General features: G+C 42.2%; 1 protein-coding gene across 8 annotated transcripts in view; it reads right to left on the bottom strand.

Moving 5' to 3' along the window:
- ANKRD28 (ankyrin repeat domain 28) overlaps window positions 1–15,185 on the bottom strand; it is a 227,276-nt gene that overhangs the window by 32,082 nt on the left and 180,009 nt on the right. For all 8 annotated transcript variants that reach the window (XM_073333566.2, XM_078851764.1, XM_073333567.2 and 5 more), the window contains 5 exons: window positions 14,262–14,336; window positions 9,952–10,153; window positions 8,064–8,151; window positions 3,456–3,573; window positions 2,582–2,801 (listed from right to left, as the gene is read on the bottom strand). In XM_073333566.2, coding sequence (XP_073189667.1) covers window positions 2,582–2,801; window positions 3,456–3,573; window positions 8,064–8,151; window positions 9,952–10,153; window positions 14,262–14,336 — 703 coding nt within the window. The remainder of the gene's footprint in view (window positions 1–2,581; window positions 2,802–3,455; window positions 3,574–8,063; window positions 8,152–9,951; window positions 10,154–14,261; window positions 14,337–15,185) is intronic.

The raw sequence follows: 15,185 nt of genomic DNA, 5'->3' as shown, positions 1-15,185 counted from the left end.
CTAATTTGATTTTTTTAAATTAGACAAACTTATACACATGAAATCTAAACAATGCATAGTACTTTAATTTTATTTTTTGTAGGAAGTAGCTCTAGCTAGAGATTGCATATATGTTCGCATCTCACAGTAGTTTGACATGAAACTAAAGGCTAGATGGTTATGGAATGAAAACATCCAATTTTTCTGTCGCACTGAGACACTGTGGTCAAATTCAGAGTGGATCACTCATCAATAAGGCTGTGAGTTTGTCACAGAGGTCACGGACTCCGTGACCTCCATGGCTTCTGTAGCCTGCTGGTGTGCCTGGCCCGGGATCTGGACACACTTCCGCCTAGGGGCTGAGCAAGGGGGATGTCGCCACTTCTGGGGAGCGCTCCAGGTAAGCGCCTCCCAGAACCTGCCTCACCCCATCCTGTGCCCCAACGCCCTGCCCCCTCCCACACGCAAACTCTTCTGCTCCTGCTGGGGGGTGGGCGGGCAGAGCGGGGGTCCTGGGCCGCCCCCCGCCCACCCCCAGGCAACCCTCCCCAAGTTTCAGTGAGGGCTATATTGTAAAAGCCATGGACAGGTCATGGGCTGTGACTTTTTGTTTACTGGCAGAGACTTTTACTAAAAACACCCATGACTAAAGCGTAGCCTTACTCATCAACCATTCATAATTTAGTTTTGCACAATGCCATTTTGGAAATCTAGTACTTTTAGTTTATTCTTACTCTATTCAGTAAAATTAGTCTTAGAGATATAGTCTGTAACTTTGCCTAGAAGTATAAGCTGTTTCTCTATTCCCTTAGCACTAATTAGAAAATGAGCTTTAAGCTCTTACTTCTCTAATTAACAGTTTGGAGAAAGGCAGAAAATGAAGTAAATGAGAACCTTAATTACCTGTGAAGATTATTAGGTTGTGGCTGTGTCATTAAGCAAAAGCTCTGAACGAACCTCTGACCCTCCAGAATGTACTGAAGCAGCAAGCAAAAGGAAGGGGAAATGCTATGACCCTTCCTGATGCCTTTTGTTCTTCAAATACTTGTACATGTGGTTTGATCTGAGGCAGAAGGATCTTATGATATCAGTGAAATACTTCAAGATGAGTTAATGCGGAATTATTTTATTCTGATTAAACTACTTCCTAATTAAAATAATTTCTTGGGATAAGTGGGACGATTTCTGCTTCAACAGTGCTATCCTACCCACATTTTCACTACTTTTTAAAAAGTACATATTAAAACACAAATGAGCACAGAGACAGTATATCATATTAGAGTTAATATACAAAAATACATTCAATTTATTTAAAAATTATTCAACTAATGGCTTGACCCTGCTCCCATTAAATACAGGCTGAAGGGTTCTGTTTCATATTTAGAAACAGACTCAAATATTTGTCAATAGAATGGTATATATTCAGTGATTCACAAGAGTTGAGAGCCTTTCCTATAATGAAGATTTGTCACAGTTAGTACAATAGTACCTCAGAGTTACAAACACCAGAGTTACGAACTGATCAGTGAATCACACACCTCCTTTGGAACTGGAAATTTGCAAACAGGCAGCAGCAGAGACAAAAAAACCAAACAAAAAATGCAAATACAATACAGTACTGTGTTAAACGTAAACTACTAAAACTGTAAAGGGAATGTTTAAAAAAGGATTTGACAAGGTAAGGAAACTGTTTCTGTGCTTGTTTCATTTAAATTAAGACGGTTAAAGGCAGCACTTTCTTCTGCATAGTAAAGTTTCAATGCTGTATTAAGTCTATGTTTAGCTGTAAACTTTTGAAAGAACCACCAAAATGTTTTGTTCAGTTATAAACAACCTCCATACCAGAAACGTTCGTTACTCTGAGGTTCGACTGTGGATGGATGCATAGGAGTGATGTAAATATTAAGAGATATACTTTGATCAAATTTTTTTGATATACACACAAATCATGCATTTGTGTCCAGTTACCTATTTTGCACATCTGAAATCTGGGTATGTAATGATTTGTGTTTTTGTGAATGATACATACCTTTCCCCCCAAGATAATATGAATAAAAGAACAGGATACTGTATGATTAAACATGCCCTGTATCTGCTTAACAGCTAGACAGATTCTAAACCTTATAAAGCCCAGCTTGTAAATTGGTTCTATTTTGTTTCTGAACTTTTCCCCTTGATCTGTTTGCTCCTCGGTTACCTTATATGTGCTAGCTTTGTAAGAGTTCTGTCTTCTTACTTCCAATTGTGCTTAAGTTTGCAAGACAGAGAATGTTTGAAGCACTAGAGAGAAAAAGTCCATCTCTCTTGCAAGAAAGTGCTAAGTACACTGCTTTGGAATGAATGGTAAAATAAATGCAACAAATCCGCCCAGAAAGCTTATTCACTTTTCAGAATTAATGACAATAAAAGACTCCAGTGTCTTTAGTTTGCTTTATGAATAGTGCACCATCTGTTTCACACTTTTTATTATTAATATTTATATTATGGTATTGCTTAGATGCTCTTATCAATATTGGGGCTTCACTGAGCTAGGATCTACACCTACATATAGATTTCTGCCCCGAAAGCTTTGAATTTAAGACCACTTTACCATTGTACTTACCATTATAACAGGCCCAGTGCAGTGATGTATATCCATGATTGTCTGCTATGGCAGGTACTGCATCCACAGATGTTGCTGACTGCAAGAGAGCTCCTAGAACACCAATATGCCCACATGCAGCTGATAAGTGTATAGGTGTTCGCCCTCGGCAGTCTCGTAGCAAGGACTTAGCACCATGTTGAAGCAATGCTTCCACGCACTCCTCATGCCCTGTAACTGCCTGGAAAAGAAAGATACAATATGCATGTGCACACATAGACGTGCAACTGAAGAAAAAAAATTCTGTTACTGCCTTAACATATAATATTGAGAGCAGGCAACTACAAAATAAGCCCAGTCATTCTTACTTCAGTAAGTGGGCTCTGCAAAGAAAAATTCAGTAATTATTAGCTTAGTGATAGGGTATGTTTTCCTTTTGCGATGGCCTAAAGTGAGATGCTAATCCCCAGGGCCTCCTTAATTGCAGTATCTGGCATGGACTTTAAAGAAACATGTGGCATAGAAAACACAAAAAAACACATAGAAACACAAAAAAAGGAATTATTTTCTTCCTCCCTCCAATACTCTCCCCTACCTCCACCTCCCCCCCCGCAACAAAAAAGATACCTTTGAATTTTCTAGCTAATGTGCTTCTGCAAGTGGAAGTGAATCAAAAGGTACAAACAACACTGAAGGTGAAATGCAAAAAGGCAAACATCTAACCACTCAAATGCAATAAAAGAGAAGATCAACCAAGAACAGTGGAACACTAATGTCAGTGGAATTAAAAAAAGAATAATAAATTCAGCAATGATACAAAACTGCAGACATTCTCAATTTGTATTTAAAATTGATACACTTTTTTGGAAATGACAAAAGGGAAATATTTTCTTACCCCTCTATGCAATGCAGTTCTTCCCCATTTATCTTTGGCATCTACGTTTGCTCCTTTGTTAAGCAACGAATAAACGCAATCTGTGTGCCCATTGAGAACAGACAGCATCAGAGGAGTCCTGAACAGTGAGAGAAAAGAGTTTCCATGCAGGTTACACTTTAATAGTCTAGTGGTCAGCTAAAATACTTAAAACTCCAGAAACAACTTTTGTCCTCCTAGAGAAAGCTCTTCAACAACTGATCCATTAATGAATAGCACTTTGTAAACTAATCACAAAAGCAGCACTGATATTTTGTTTAGACATAAGAAGGTAAACTTATTTCTAAGGGCATGGATACACTTGCAGACGTAGAGCGCTTTGAGTTAAACCCGCCTTTGGAGAGCGCAGTAGGGAAAGCGCTGCAGTCTGTCCACAATGACAGGAACAAGTGCACTGGTATGGCCACATTTGTGGCACTTGCAGCGGCATTGGGAGCGGTGCATTATGGGCAGCTATCCCACAGAGCACCTCTTCCCATTCTGGCACTGTGGCTTGTGGGAAGGGGTAGGGAGTGCAGGGCATTCTGGTCCTGTCCCAACGCCCCACGATGCATCGGTTTGCATCTCAGCAATCCCTGTGCTTCCATCCACATGTGGCGCCATCTTTCAATTTTTTTGCACTGCGCGCGCTGTCTTCTCTTTCAATCTGCGGGAATGGAGCCTGAACTGCTGAAGAGTATGCTGACGAGTCTCGTCACGTTTGGCAGTGGAGTTATTCCTTATGATCCAAAGTGACAGTGAGGGCACCGACGATATCCATTAGAGTAACCCATATGACACGAGTTTGCCTGTGGTATTCACGGACATGCTCAACACCACGGAACACTGCTTTTGGGCTCGGGAAACAAGCACTGAGTGGTGGGATCACATTGTTGTGCGAGTCTGGGATGACGAGCAGTGGCTGCAGAACTTTCGGATGAGAAAAGCCACTTTCCTGGGACTGTGTGAGCAGATTGCCCCCGCCCTGCGGCGCAAGGAGATGAGATTGAGAGCTGCCCTGACTGTGGAGAAGCAGGTGGCTATTGCATTCTGGAAGCTGGCAACTCCAGACAGCTACTGATCGGTCGCTAACCAATTTGGAGTGGGAAAGTCGACCGTTGGAATCGTGTTGATGCAAGTTTGCAGGGCCATTAATTGCATCCTGTTTGGAAGAACCTTGACTCCGGGTAACGTGCGTGACATTGTGGATGGCTTTGCACAAATGGGTTTCCCTAACTGCGGAGGGGCGATAGATGGCACACACATTCCAATTTTGGCACCAGCTCACCTAGTCTCCGAGTATGTTAATCGGAAGCGGTATTTCTCTATGGTTCTCCAGACACTTGTGGATCACCATGGGCGTTTCATTGACATTGACACAGGCTGGCCCGGAAAGGTGCATGATGCATGCATCTTTCGGAACACTGGCCTGTTCAGGAAGCTGCAAGCCGGGACATTTTTCCCCAGACCAGAAGATCACCATAGGGGAAGTTGAAAAGCCCATTGTGATCCTTGAAGACCCTGCTTACCCTTTAATGCCATGGCTCATGAAACCAAACACAGGGAGCCTTGACAGCAGCAAGGAGCAGTTCAACAACAGGCTGAGTCGGTGCAGAATGACTGTGGAGTGTGCTTTTGGCCGTTTAAAGGGCCACTGGCGCTCTCTGTATGGGAAGCTGGACCTTACAGCATCCCCACAGCTATATCTGCGTGTTGTACCCTCCATAACATTTGTGAAGGGAAGGGTGAACGATTCACTCAGGCATGGAACTCGGAGGTTCAACACCTGGAGGCTGAATTTGAACAGCCAGAGAGCAGGGCTATTAGAGGGGCCCAGCGCGGGGCTGCAAGGATTAGGGATTCCTTGAGGGAGCAATTTGAAGCTGAAAGCCACCAGTAATGTCTGGTGCCCTGCACGGGAGTGAAGTGCAGTGGTTCCAATGTTAGTAGGAATCGGTGTTCGCTATGCTGACTTGCAGTGCCTGTTTTTTTTCCTGGGCTAAGGTATCTTACTTTATGCAATAAAAAAGAATGTTTTCAAAGCCAAAAAAACCCATTTATTGAAAAGAAACAACTGCTTGGGAAACAGAAAGGGCCAGGAGGTGGGGTGGGGAACAGTACAATCACAGATTTGCATATGTCCTGTTATCATACTCAGCCTTCCTGTCTGGAGTGCTGTGTAATGAGTGCTGCACTTCAGGATGGCTATACTGCATGGTGCTGGAGGTGGAGTGCAGTGGGTAAGGGTCATAGTTTTTCAGGGCTGGGTGTGAAGCTACAGGTGTTGGAGGCAGCTGGTGGCGGTAAGAACCCGGATGTTGGGGAAGGTGGGTTGGAGATGACATGGGGGCACAAGGGAAAGAGTTTTGGGAAAAGGGCTGCAGGGGGGGGTCGGGAACAGTAGTGCTCTGCCTGCATGGCTACAAGCGCCTGGATTGAGTCCGCCTGGCGCTCCATTATGCTTATCAGCCGATCCATGCTTTGCTGCCAGAGCACCGTGCTTTTGTGCCAGCGCTCCTCATTCTGCTGGCAGATCCTCCTTTCACTGTCCTGCACTCCTGCACTTTTCAATTTTCATTACTTGAATGCTGCATTACTTTATGCAACATGTTTTCCTTGCTTCTATGTGACTTCTTTCTGATTCTTTGGAGTCTTTCGGCTGGTGATACCACGGACGGCTGAAATCTCAAGGTTGCATCTCTAAAGGCAAAATGCAACACTTAACAGAGGCACCATTGTTCACACCAGACAGAATAATGATTCCCCGGTACTTAAGGGCAAGCACAGGATACACAATAGCATAATTTGCCTGTCCCAAAGCAAGCGCACATAACCCTTGGGAGCCCCAAAATGGTGAGTAAGCACAGGATCAAGTGTGACTGATTGTTTCACGGCTGTACTGTCCTCTGGATTTCTGTGCCTTGGGGAAAAGCCAACAGCAGCAGGGGGCCTCTACACTGAACACTGTCCCCACATTTTCCACAGGAGTTTGTCCTGGAAGATATCTCGCTGCTGACGGTGACCTGGGAAGCAAGGGAGGGCCTTCTACTGCAATGCGGATTCCACCCTGGCCCATATGCAGCTTGTCTGTGTGCAGCAATGGTCCCCTTGCCCCTCACGGCACAGTGGCGTGGACAAGTTAGCCTTCCGGGGACAAGAAACACAGTGGCTCTTCTGAGAAACCTGCGCAAGCGCATTTCCCAAGTTCTGGACGAAACTTTTGAAGAGATCACTGAGACCTATTACTGCGATGTGAGAGAGCACATCAATGCTCTATTCTGCATCTAGGCATGCATGCAGCCCTAACCCCCCTCATTCTAAGAGCCTGCAGCAAATAACTTTCTTCCCAAAATAAAAGCCGCTTACTGGGAACCTCCTCTGGTGTTTGTCCTTCCCCAAGCACCAGCTGCCACGACTGGCTACCTTCCTCCTGGCTTGAGAGCAGTTCCTGGCTGCATGCATCTAGGGATTCCGGGGTGTCTTCCTCCACCTCGGCACCCTCGCTCCCGCTCTGCTGCTGCTCCTCCTCCTGCCTTGTTGAGCTGGGCTCTGAAGTGTCCATGGTGGTCCCTGGAGTGGAGGTGGGGTCGCCCCCAAGTATCATGTCCGGCTCTTGTAGAAACGGCAGGTCACAGGGGCAACACCGGAGCAGCTGTTTGCCTTGCGGGCTTTGCAGTAGGCATGCCGCAGCTCCTTCACTTTAATCCTGCACTGCAGTGCGTACCGATCATGGCCCCTTTCCATCATGTCCCTTGATATCTGCCCGAAGGTATCGTAATTCCTACACCTGGAACACAGCTGGGACTGGACAGCTTCCTCCCTCCAAACACTGATGAGGTCCAGCACCTCGCCATTGCTCCATACTGGGGATCGCCTGGTGTGTGGAGTCATGGTCACCTGGAAAGATTCATTGAGAGCACTCCACGCCTGGCTGAGCAAACAGGAAGGGGATTTTCAAAATTCCCAGAGAATTGTAAAGGGCGAATCTGATGGTTGGGTCACCCCAAGACAGGGCAGTAGAGTTCAAAGTGATGACCAGAATGGCTAGAACAAGCACTGTGGGACACTTCTGGAGGCCAATCAGAGCATACTAACGGACCAGGGCGTCCACACTGGCGCCGCGGTGCTCCAGCGGGGGTGCACAAAACGTTATTCCACTCGCCAAGGTGGAGTAGCAGGAGCACTCTAGTCACTGAGTCAGAGCGCTCTACGTGTCTTGCCAGTGTGCCTGGGGCTCCTTTAATTTGCTCTAACTTGCAAGTGTAGCTAAGTCCTAAGAGTGTAACATAAAAAAGCTAATTACATCTCTAGGGCCTATTTTCTCAGTGTTTAGTGAACAGAGTAATCTTAATTTGTTTCCTGTGGAATGACTATCAAAATTCTGTGAAATTTACATCTGTGGTACTCAGACACAAACTACATTAATCCTAGTTGTCCCTCCATTTAAAGAAATAAAAATAAAAAAATAAAAAAAAACCCCACCAATGGAAAATGACCCTTTTTTTTTTGCTATGGGGTGCAGAAGCTATAATGTATATTATAGGATGCAATATCTTGTGAAAAATCAGAATATGGACTTCTTCAACTTACTGTCCATTTCCATCTTGAATGTCCACTGCATTCTGTGGTTCCGCATTGCCTATCAACAATCGCAAGCATTCTGAATGACCATTTGTAGCTGTAAAATGTTATAAAAACAATCAGCATATCATGTTTGTTGTCCTTGGGTATGAAAATACAAACAGTATTAACAAACTGAAGATGTCAGCTTCTACTAAAGCCATTAATATGAGCACTCATTGGCCATAATGGGGTCAGCATTTATAACTTAATTTGAAAACAGGAAATCTTTGACCTTATATCCAATACTCAAACATGTTTTTAACAGTTAAATATTCAAAATCCATAGAACTATATTACAACTGAACAGAATATGATGGTTTCAAGGTAGTCATTAACAACTGAACTTTTCTTCTTTTGTATGTATATAAGGATGAGAATATTAACCATAACTATAGGAACAGTTCATGCCTATGTTAGTTTAACAAGAAATAGTGCTTCACTTTCATTCCTTATAAATACTCATTAACACAACTATTTATTTAAAGCAAGTGAGTCCTTGTCTAACCTACCACACACAGGTTTAAATGCTAATGTCTTGTGTGTGTATTTGTAAGGGATGGGAAGTGAGATCACACTCGAGAGGGGTAGGCGAACAGCTACACAATTAGTCGGAGGGATAAGCCAAGAAGAGGAAAGTTAGGGAAACTGCATTTAAAAGGAGTTCTTAAGAGGTAAAGTTTGCTTCCTGGCTACTGTACTCTGCCCCAAAAGTAGGATACACCTCATGTTGCTCAGCAACAACCTGTCTGGCAAATCTGAAAATGGTGCTAATGGAAGCTGAAAGGAGGGAGAAAACAAATTGAAGAATAAAACTAGTGTTCAAGGAGAAAAAAAAGTGGCTCTCTCTCTTATGGCCATCTAATATTGTTAATGGACTGCTCTTTTTACCAAGACATTTTAAATGACATATTTACTACTACGCCATTGCCAACTTAAAAAAAAGGTAAAGTTCACTTGCAAAAAGTCAAAAAAGGAATGAATAATTAAGTATCTCTTAATAATGCATCTTTGGGGGAAACTACAGGGAGAAGTGAGAGACGGAGAGAAAGAATTAAAAATCACTATCAACATTAATTTTTTTCAGAAACTCAGTAAGAGTTCAGTCACATTAATCCTTGAAGCACTGAGTAAAAAGTATCAAACTTCTCTCCTCATAAAACTGCCAGAGCTCTCCAAGATACAAATTAAAAGCAAAACACTGTTTGATGCTATCCACAAATTATGACAGGTAAATTACACAACATATTTCAACACTTCAGTGTCCTACAAAAGGCAGGGCCATGACCATGTCATTCACCCCCACACATCCAGGACAGCACAGCTGTTTGGCATGGAGGGAAATGCATGCTGCATCCATTTAATGCAGGTATGGGCAAACTTTTTGACCCAGGGGCCACATCTAGGAATAGAAATTGTATGGCGGGCAATGAATTCTCACAAAATTGGGGTTGAGGTGCAGGAGGGGGTGAGGGCTCTGGTTGGGGGTTCGGGCTCTGGGGTGGGTCCAGAAATGAGGAGTTCAGGGTGTGGGAGGGGGTTCCGAGCTGGGGGGCACTTACCTCAAGCGGCTCCCGGAAGCAGCAGCAGCACGTCCCTTCTCCAGCTCCTACGCGGAGGCGTGGCCAGGCGTAGTTTGTCCACCCCTGATTTTGTGGATGGCAGAGGTACTACTCTCCTCCAGAGCCCAAGGAAGACATCTGACTAAGGCACTCTCTCTCTTACTAAGCTAAGGCACTCCCACTATCTCATGCTCTTCCTCATCCTCCACAGTGCAGAACATAATTTTAAATGTAATCTGTTAATGCCACAGAAATATAAACCCCAAACCCATGCTCTTGTGTTCAGCACAACGTACCTGCAGCATGTATTGGAGTTCTCTTTACAACATAGTCTTTCACTAAGATTGATGCTCCCTGATTAATAAGTACATCCACACACTCCACATGTCCCTTAAAAGCTGCAAGATCCAATGGTGTCCTTCCATTATTGTTCCTCACATCAAGGTCCAACAAAGACTGCACCAGTACTTCCAGAGCTTGATGGTGACCATGATAGGCCTAAGGGAATATTAATACAGTGCAATAGTGTTTCATTTACATTAGAAAAGGAGACTATGAAAATAGTGTGTAACAGAAGCATTTAGAAGAATACCTGCTGTTTTAAGTAAAAATCAGTCATTTTGTAACCAATGTTAAAAACATACTTTCAACTGAACAATTTGTACCTATTTTTATTTCATTTATTTTTACCAGTAATTGGAAGAAATTAGAGAAATGTGTCATTTTTCCATCTTGTTCACTTTGTGTATTTGATAACTCTTTAGGTGCAGTGAATTTCACTGCTTTAAGATCAGGTGCATGACTCTTCTGCATTGCTCTAGTTGGGGGCTTACATGCAGACTCTTCATTACCCTCTGCAGAGGGCATTTGTTTGTAATAGCAGCAGCAAAGCTGAAACTGAAGAGGTAGATGTACTCGTATACTTAAAAAGAAAGGGGAAAACAGGTGGACCACAACTATGTTCAGTGTTGTTGTGCTCAGGATGCCCATAGGATCTTAAAGGCAGAAGGCATATAGGAAAAACTCATTTTAAAAAAATGATTTTTTTTTTAAAGGCAGGACAAATATGAAGTGATGTATCAAAAATTGCTCTTTTTAAAATTGACGTTGGCAGTGGCCCTTTCATAGGGCAAAATGTTCAACTTTCTAAAATACAAATATGGTAGAGCAATAAAAACAAAAGTTAAAAAGCATTTCTTCAAATGCAGTGTATTCAATGGAATGAGGTCATTAGATACACAGATCAATTCTTTATCCTATATTATGTTTTTTTCAGCTTTTATCTTTTCCAGACTTATATACCATAGCCTTGTAAACCATCTTGTGCAAAGATTAAAGGATGATTAATACATAACCACTGCATTTAGTCTTTTATACAAAACACAGAACATTTTCATATGACAGAATAAGGACCCAATTCTACACAAAGCTCTGAGTGGATGAACTCCTGCACCCATGGGGAGTTCCTGGCAGGATCATGGTCTAAGTGATTATATAAAGACAAAAAAAGTTAGTTTATTGTAATATAGAATCAACTTTTTCTTTAAAAAAAAAACTTTGTCAATTTTATATTTATGTAACACTTTTTTTTCCTTCAAAGAACATGCTAAAACTGGAATGACAGGAAATTCCCTGAGACAAGGTGGGTGAGGTAATAACTTTTATTGCAGAGGTTCCCACTGTTCTTATTTGCGTACCTCCTCCTTTCAGATCTACCAGCTGCCGTGTACCCCTGTCCAGATCTACCAGCTGCCCATGAACACTACCCTTCTCATCATTGATACTTTGTGTGTTCTTCTTAACACTACCTTTCTTTAGCCATCTGTCCATATTTCACTGTTACGTACAAATATAGTTATAGTATGACACGTACAACCGAAAAAACCCCCTGATTAAGTTCTAAGCTCAGTTAGACTGGACAGATGCTGTCAGTGATTGGAGGTAAGGGCTCTGTACGTCAGCATCTCTGTGTTCTCACTGGTACATCTTGAAGTAAGTTAATTACTGTATTTGATATAACAAATTCTCAGTTTTAAAACTTCATCTGAATAGCCTATTATGAGAATGCAATAAATAAAATAAACTATTACATAATTTCTCCCACAAATCTCCCAGAGATGTCTCACATATCCTTTTTGGGAACTCCTGTTTTATTGGACCAACTTCTGTTGATGAGAGACAAGCTTTAGAGTAGGGGTGGCCAACCTGTGGCTCCGGAGCTGCATGCGGCTCTTCAGAAGTTAATATGCATCTCCTTGTATAGGCACCAACTTCGGGGCTGGAGCTATAGGCACCAACTTTCCAGTGTGCTAGGGGGTGCTCACTACTCAACCCCTGGCTGTGCCAAAGACCTTGCCCTCCTCTCCCCACCAGCCTCCTGCATGCCCCAAAACAGCTGATCGGGAGGTGCGGGGAGGGGGAGGGAGGTGCTGATTAGCGGATCTGCTGGTGGGTGGGAGGCGCTGGGAGCAGGAGCTGATGGGGGGCTGCTGACATATTACTGTGACTCTTTGGCAATGTACATTGTTAAATTCTGGCTCCTTCTCAGGCTCAGGTTGGCCGCCCCTGCTTTAGAGCCACACAGAGGTCTCCTTCAGGTCTGGGACAGGTACTCCGAGCCTCACAGCTAAATGCAAGATGGAACAGATTGATCACCAGATGTAGTTAGCACATATTTTAAGGGACCACTCAGGGTAGTGTGGCCCATTAACACCTACTATGACTTTTTTGTCCTATGACTGCAGAGGTGTTAATGGACCACTCTCCCTTGAATGGTGCCTTACACTATGCACTAACTACTTATGCTAAACTATCTGTTCCATCTAGCTGTGATGCTCACAGTACTTTTTCCAGACCTGAAGAAGAGCTGTGTGCGGCTCCAAAGCTTGTTTGTCTCACCAATAGAAGTTGGTCCAATAAAAAAATATTACTTCACCTACTTTGTATCTCTGATATCCTGGGACCAACACAGCTACAACCACACTGCATACAGAAAATTCGCCGTAAGGAGAAAAAAACAAAAAAACAGACCAGGTGGTTGAAGCATTGTTGGCAGAATGGAGAAGATTTGGAAAGTGATGCAATAAGACTAGAATGGATAATTGTGGGAAATCTACTGTGTAGACCTGTCATGACAACGTGTCAAATGCCATGGTACAGCTGTAAGAACAATCAAACAACTTCAAGTGCTGGTCTAAGCCATTACACAAATAAATAAATACATAAATAAATAATATGTTTATTTAAGTTTCAGAGTAGCAGCCATGTTAGTCTGTATTCGCAAAAAGAAAAGGAGTACTTGTGGCACCTTGGAGACTAACAAATTTATTTGAGCATAAGCTTTCGTGAGCTACAGCTCACTTCATCGGATGCATCAAATAAATTTGTTAGTCTCTAAGGTACCACAAGTAGTCCTTTTATTTAAGTTGTCAGGGATCCTTCATACCCCCTTGGGTGTCTAGCCTATAACGGGGCAACACACTGTCCTCATTCTCAGTACTCCAGAAACTGCTCAGACCCGTTTTCTTTTAGTGTTCAGGCTGTATTTTATTCTAAGCCTTCCACCCACACCAGTTCAGTCTAACACCACAGTTTTAAGTCTCTACATCTTTCAGCCCTTCTTTGCTAGGGCCCTGGGAGGAAAAGAGATCACCCTCTTGGAAGCGCTCTCTTTCTACACTCAGCTAGCCCTGTCCTCACCCCCTTTGTAACAGTTCCTTCCTGGCCTTTATCAGCTTTTATAACTAGCTGAGGGCTAATTAATTTCTGACCTCCCTAGCCAATCTTTCTGATTAGCTAATTGCTCAATTAGCCGTCACTGGGGAAACTAATTGAGGCTACAGAGATCGGAGTGCTGACTCACCTGTCAGGTTTCAGCACTCTGTCACAAACCAGTGTCCTCATGTAATTCCAGGACTAGTCCCCTCTAATTTTTTTTTTCTATTGCTAATTTTTAGCAGTCACCTTACTGATGCCACATAATTTCTTTTGGTCCTGTGTATCAAAAACACATGTGTTTGTCATACCTATGCACCATCAATTTTTAATATTTGCTTTATACTTATTTAGAAGGGGACACTTTTTAATTATTTTAACCTATTCGTATTACAAGTAAAACAATGATTAGAGGGAAAAAATACTTAATTCAAGCTTGCTTACTTTGCATTTCACTGCACTTTTATATGATTGGTTTCATTGTTTTCCCTGTGTAGTCAGTTTCCTGATAATTTGTGTGTGTCTTTCACAAACAGGGGAGAGAAAAACATTTTTTAAAATAGGGAAAGGTTGCTCTAAATAATAAAAAATTGGCAAGGGAATTCAGCAGCAGATACAGTACTTGAAACCAGTTTTAACTTTTTTTTTTTTAAAATACTGAACAGATTTGATGTTGACAGTGTTTCTTCAAGAGCACATTTACAATTGATATACAAAATCTTATGCAACTCATGTAAGAGAGCATGTATATTGCTAATTGAAAACTACTGATATTGACCTGCGAATAAACATCTGGCATGAACCAAAACTATCTTGCATCAGTCAAAAAACTGTTGTGCATACATCTATATGATTCAGTAGACCAACAATCACTAGCGAATGAAATACTTACAGCTAAATGCAATGGACTAATTGGTGCTCTGTTGTCGGAATCATTCAGCATGTCAGTACCTGATGTTTCCATTAGCTAGCAGAAATACAAATATAGATTAAATGCAAGAAAAAGGTTTTAAAATACACCCTTCAACAATAGTATGGAAATTGCTATCCCTCACCACTTACAGATTAAACTGCACAAAAATTCCACAGACATGGTATTTTTCCCCTGCAACTATTGTATAAATGACTATTTCAATCTTTTAAAGGCTTCGGGCTGTAAAGGCAACACTCTTCCTGCATCTCCCCTGCCCAACTAGCAGGTGTTTCATTTGGCTTCACATTGAAATGTTCAAATAAGAAATTCTTCCCAAATAAGGTATTTTCTTTTTTAACTAAAAGCAAACAAACAGTTTATCCAATAAGGAACACTGGATAGGTGGGGAACATATGATAAGTAAGGGGAAGAGTAGAAGGAGAAGGAAAAGCAATGAAGAAAATAGACATGGGAAGCCTAATCAAAGTAATCCTCAGCAGCAAGGGGAAGGAGGAGAGAAAAGCCACAAATTTACATGAAAAGGAAGAGATGAATCAAGGCACATACAGTATTATAAAATGAGTTTAAAAATCCCTGTGTGTTTTCCTGTGGTGGCTCATTCAAAATTTGCTTGGTGTATTAACGTAGATTCTTTTTCAGGACTGCAGTTAATTAAATACAGCAGAATCCCAACTATTCAAAATGCTTGGACACCACCCAGTACATCTGGATAACTGAATTAATAGACAGGGACCTATCAGTTTGTTTAGAAAGAATGGTTCCAACCACTGAAATTCCACTCTACTTGAAAAGCAATTGCAATTAGCAGACCTAGGCAATTTCTAAATATGATCATGTAACTGGTTAAACCAATTCAAACTTTATATATATGACTGTAAGCCT

The sequence above is a fragment of the Lepidochelys kempii genome, chromosome 2, assembly GCF_965140285.1.
Source record: "Lepidochelys kempii isolate rLepKem1 chromosome 2, rLepKem1.hap1, whole genome shotgun sequence".
Lineage (NCBI taxonomy): Eukaryota > Metazoa > Chordata > Testudines > Cheloniidae > Lepidochelys > Lepidochelys kempii.
This window is presented reverse-complemented; position numbering and strand designations above follow the sequence as displayed.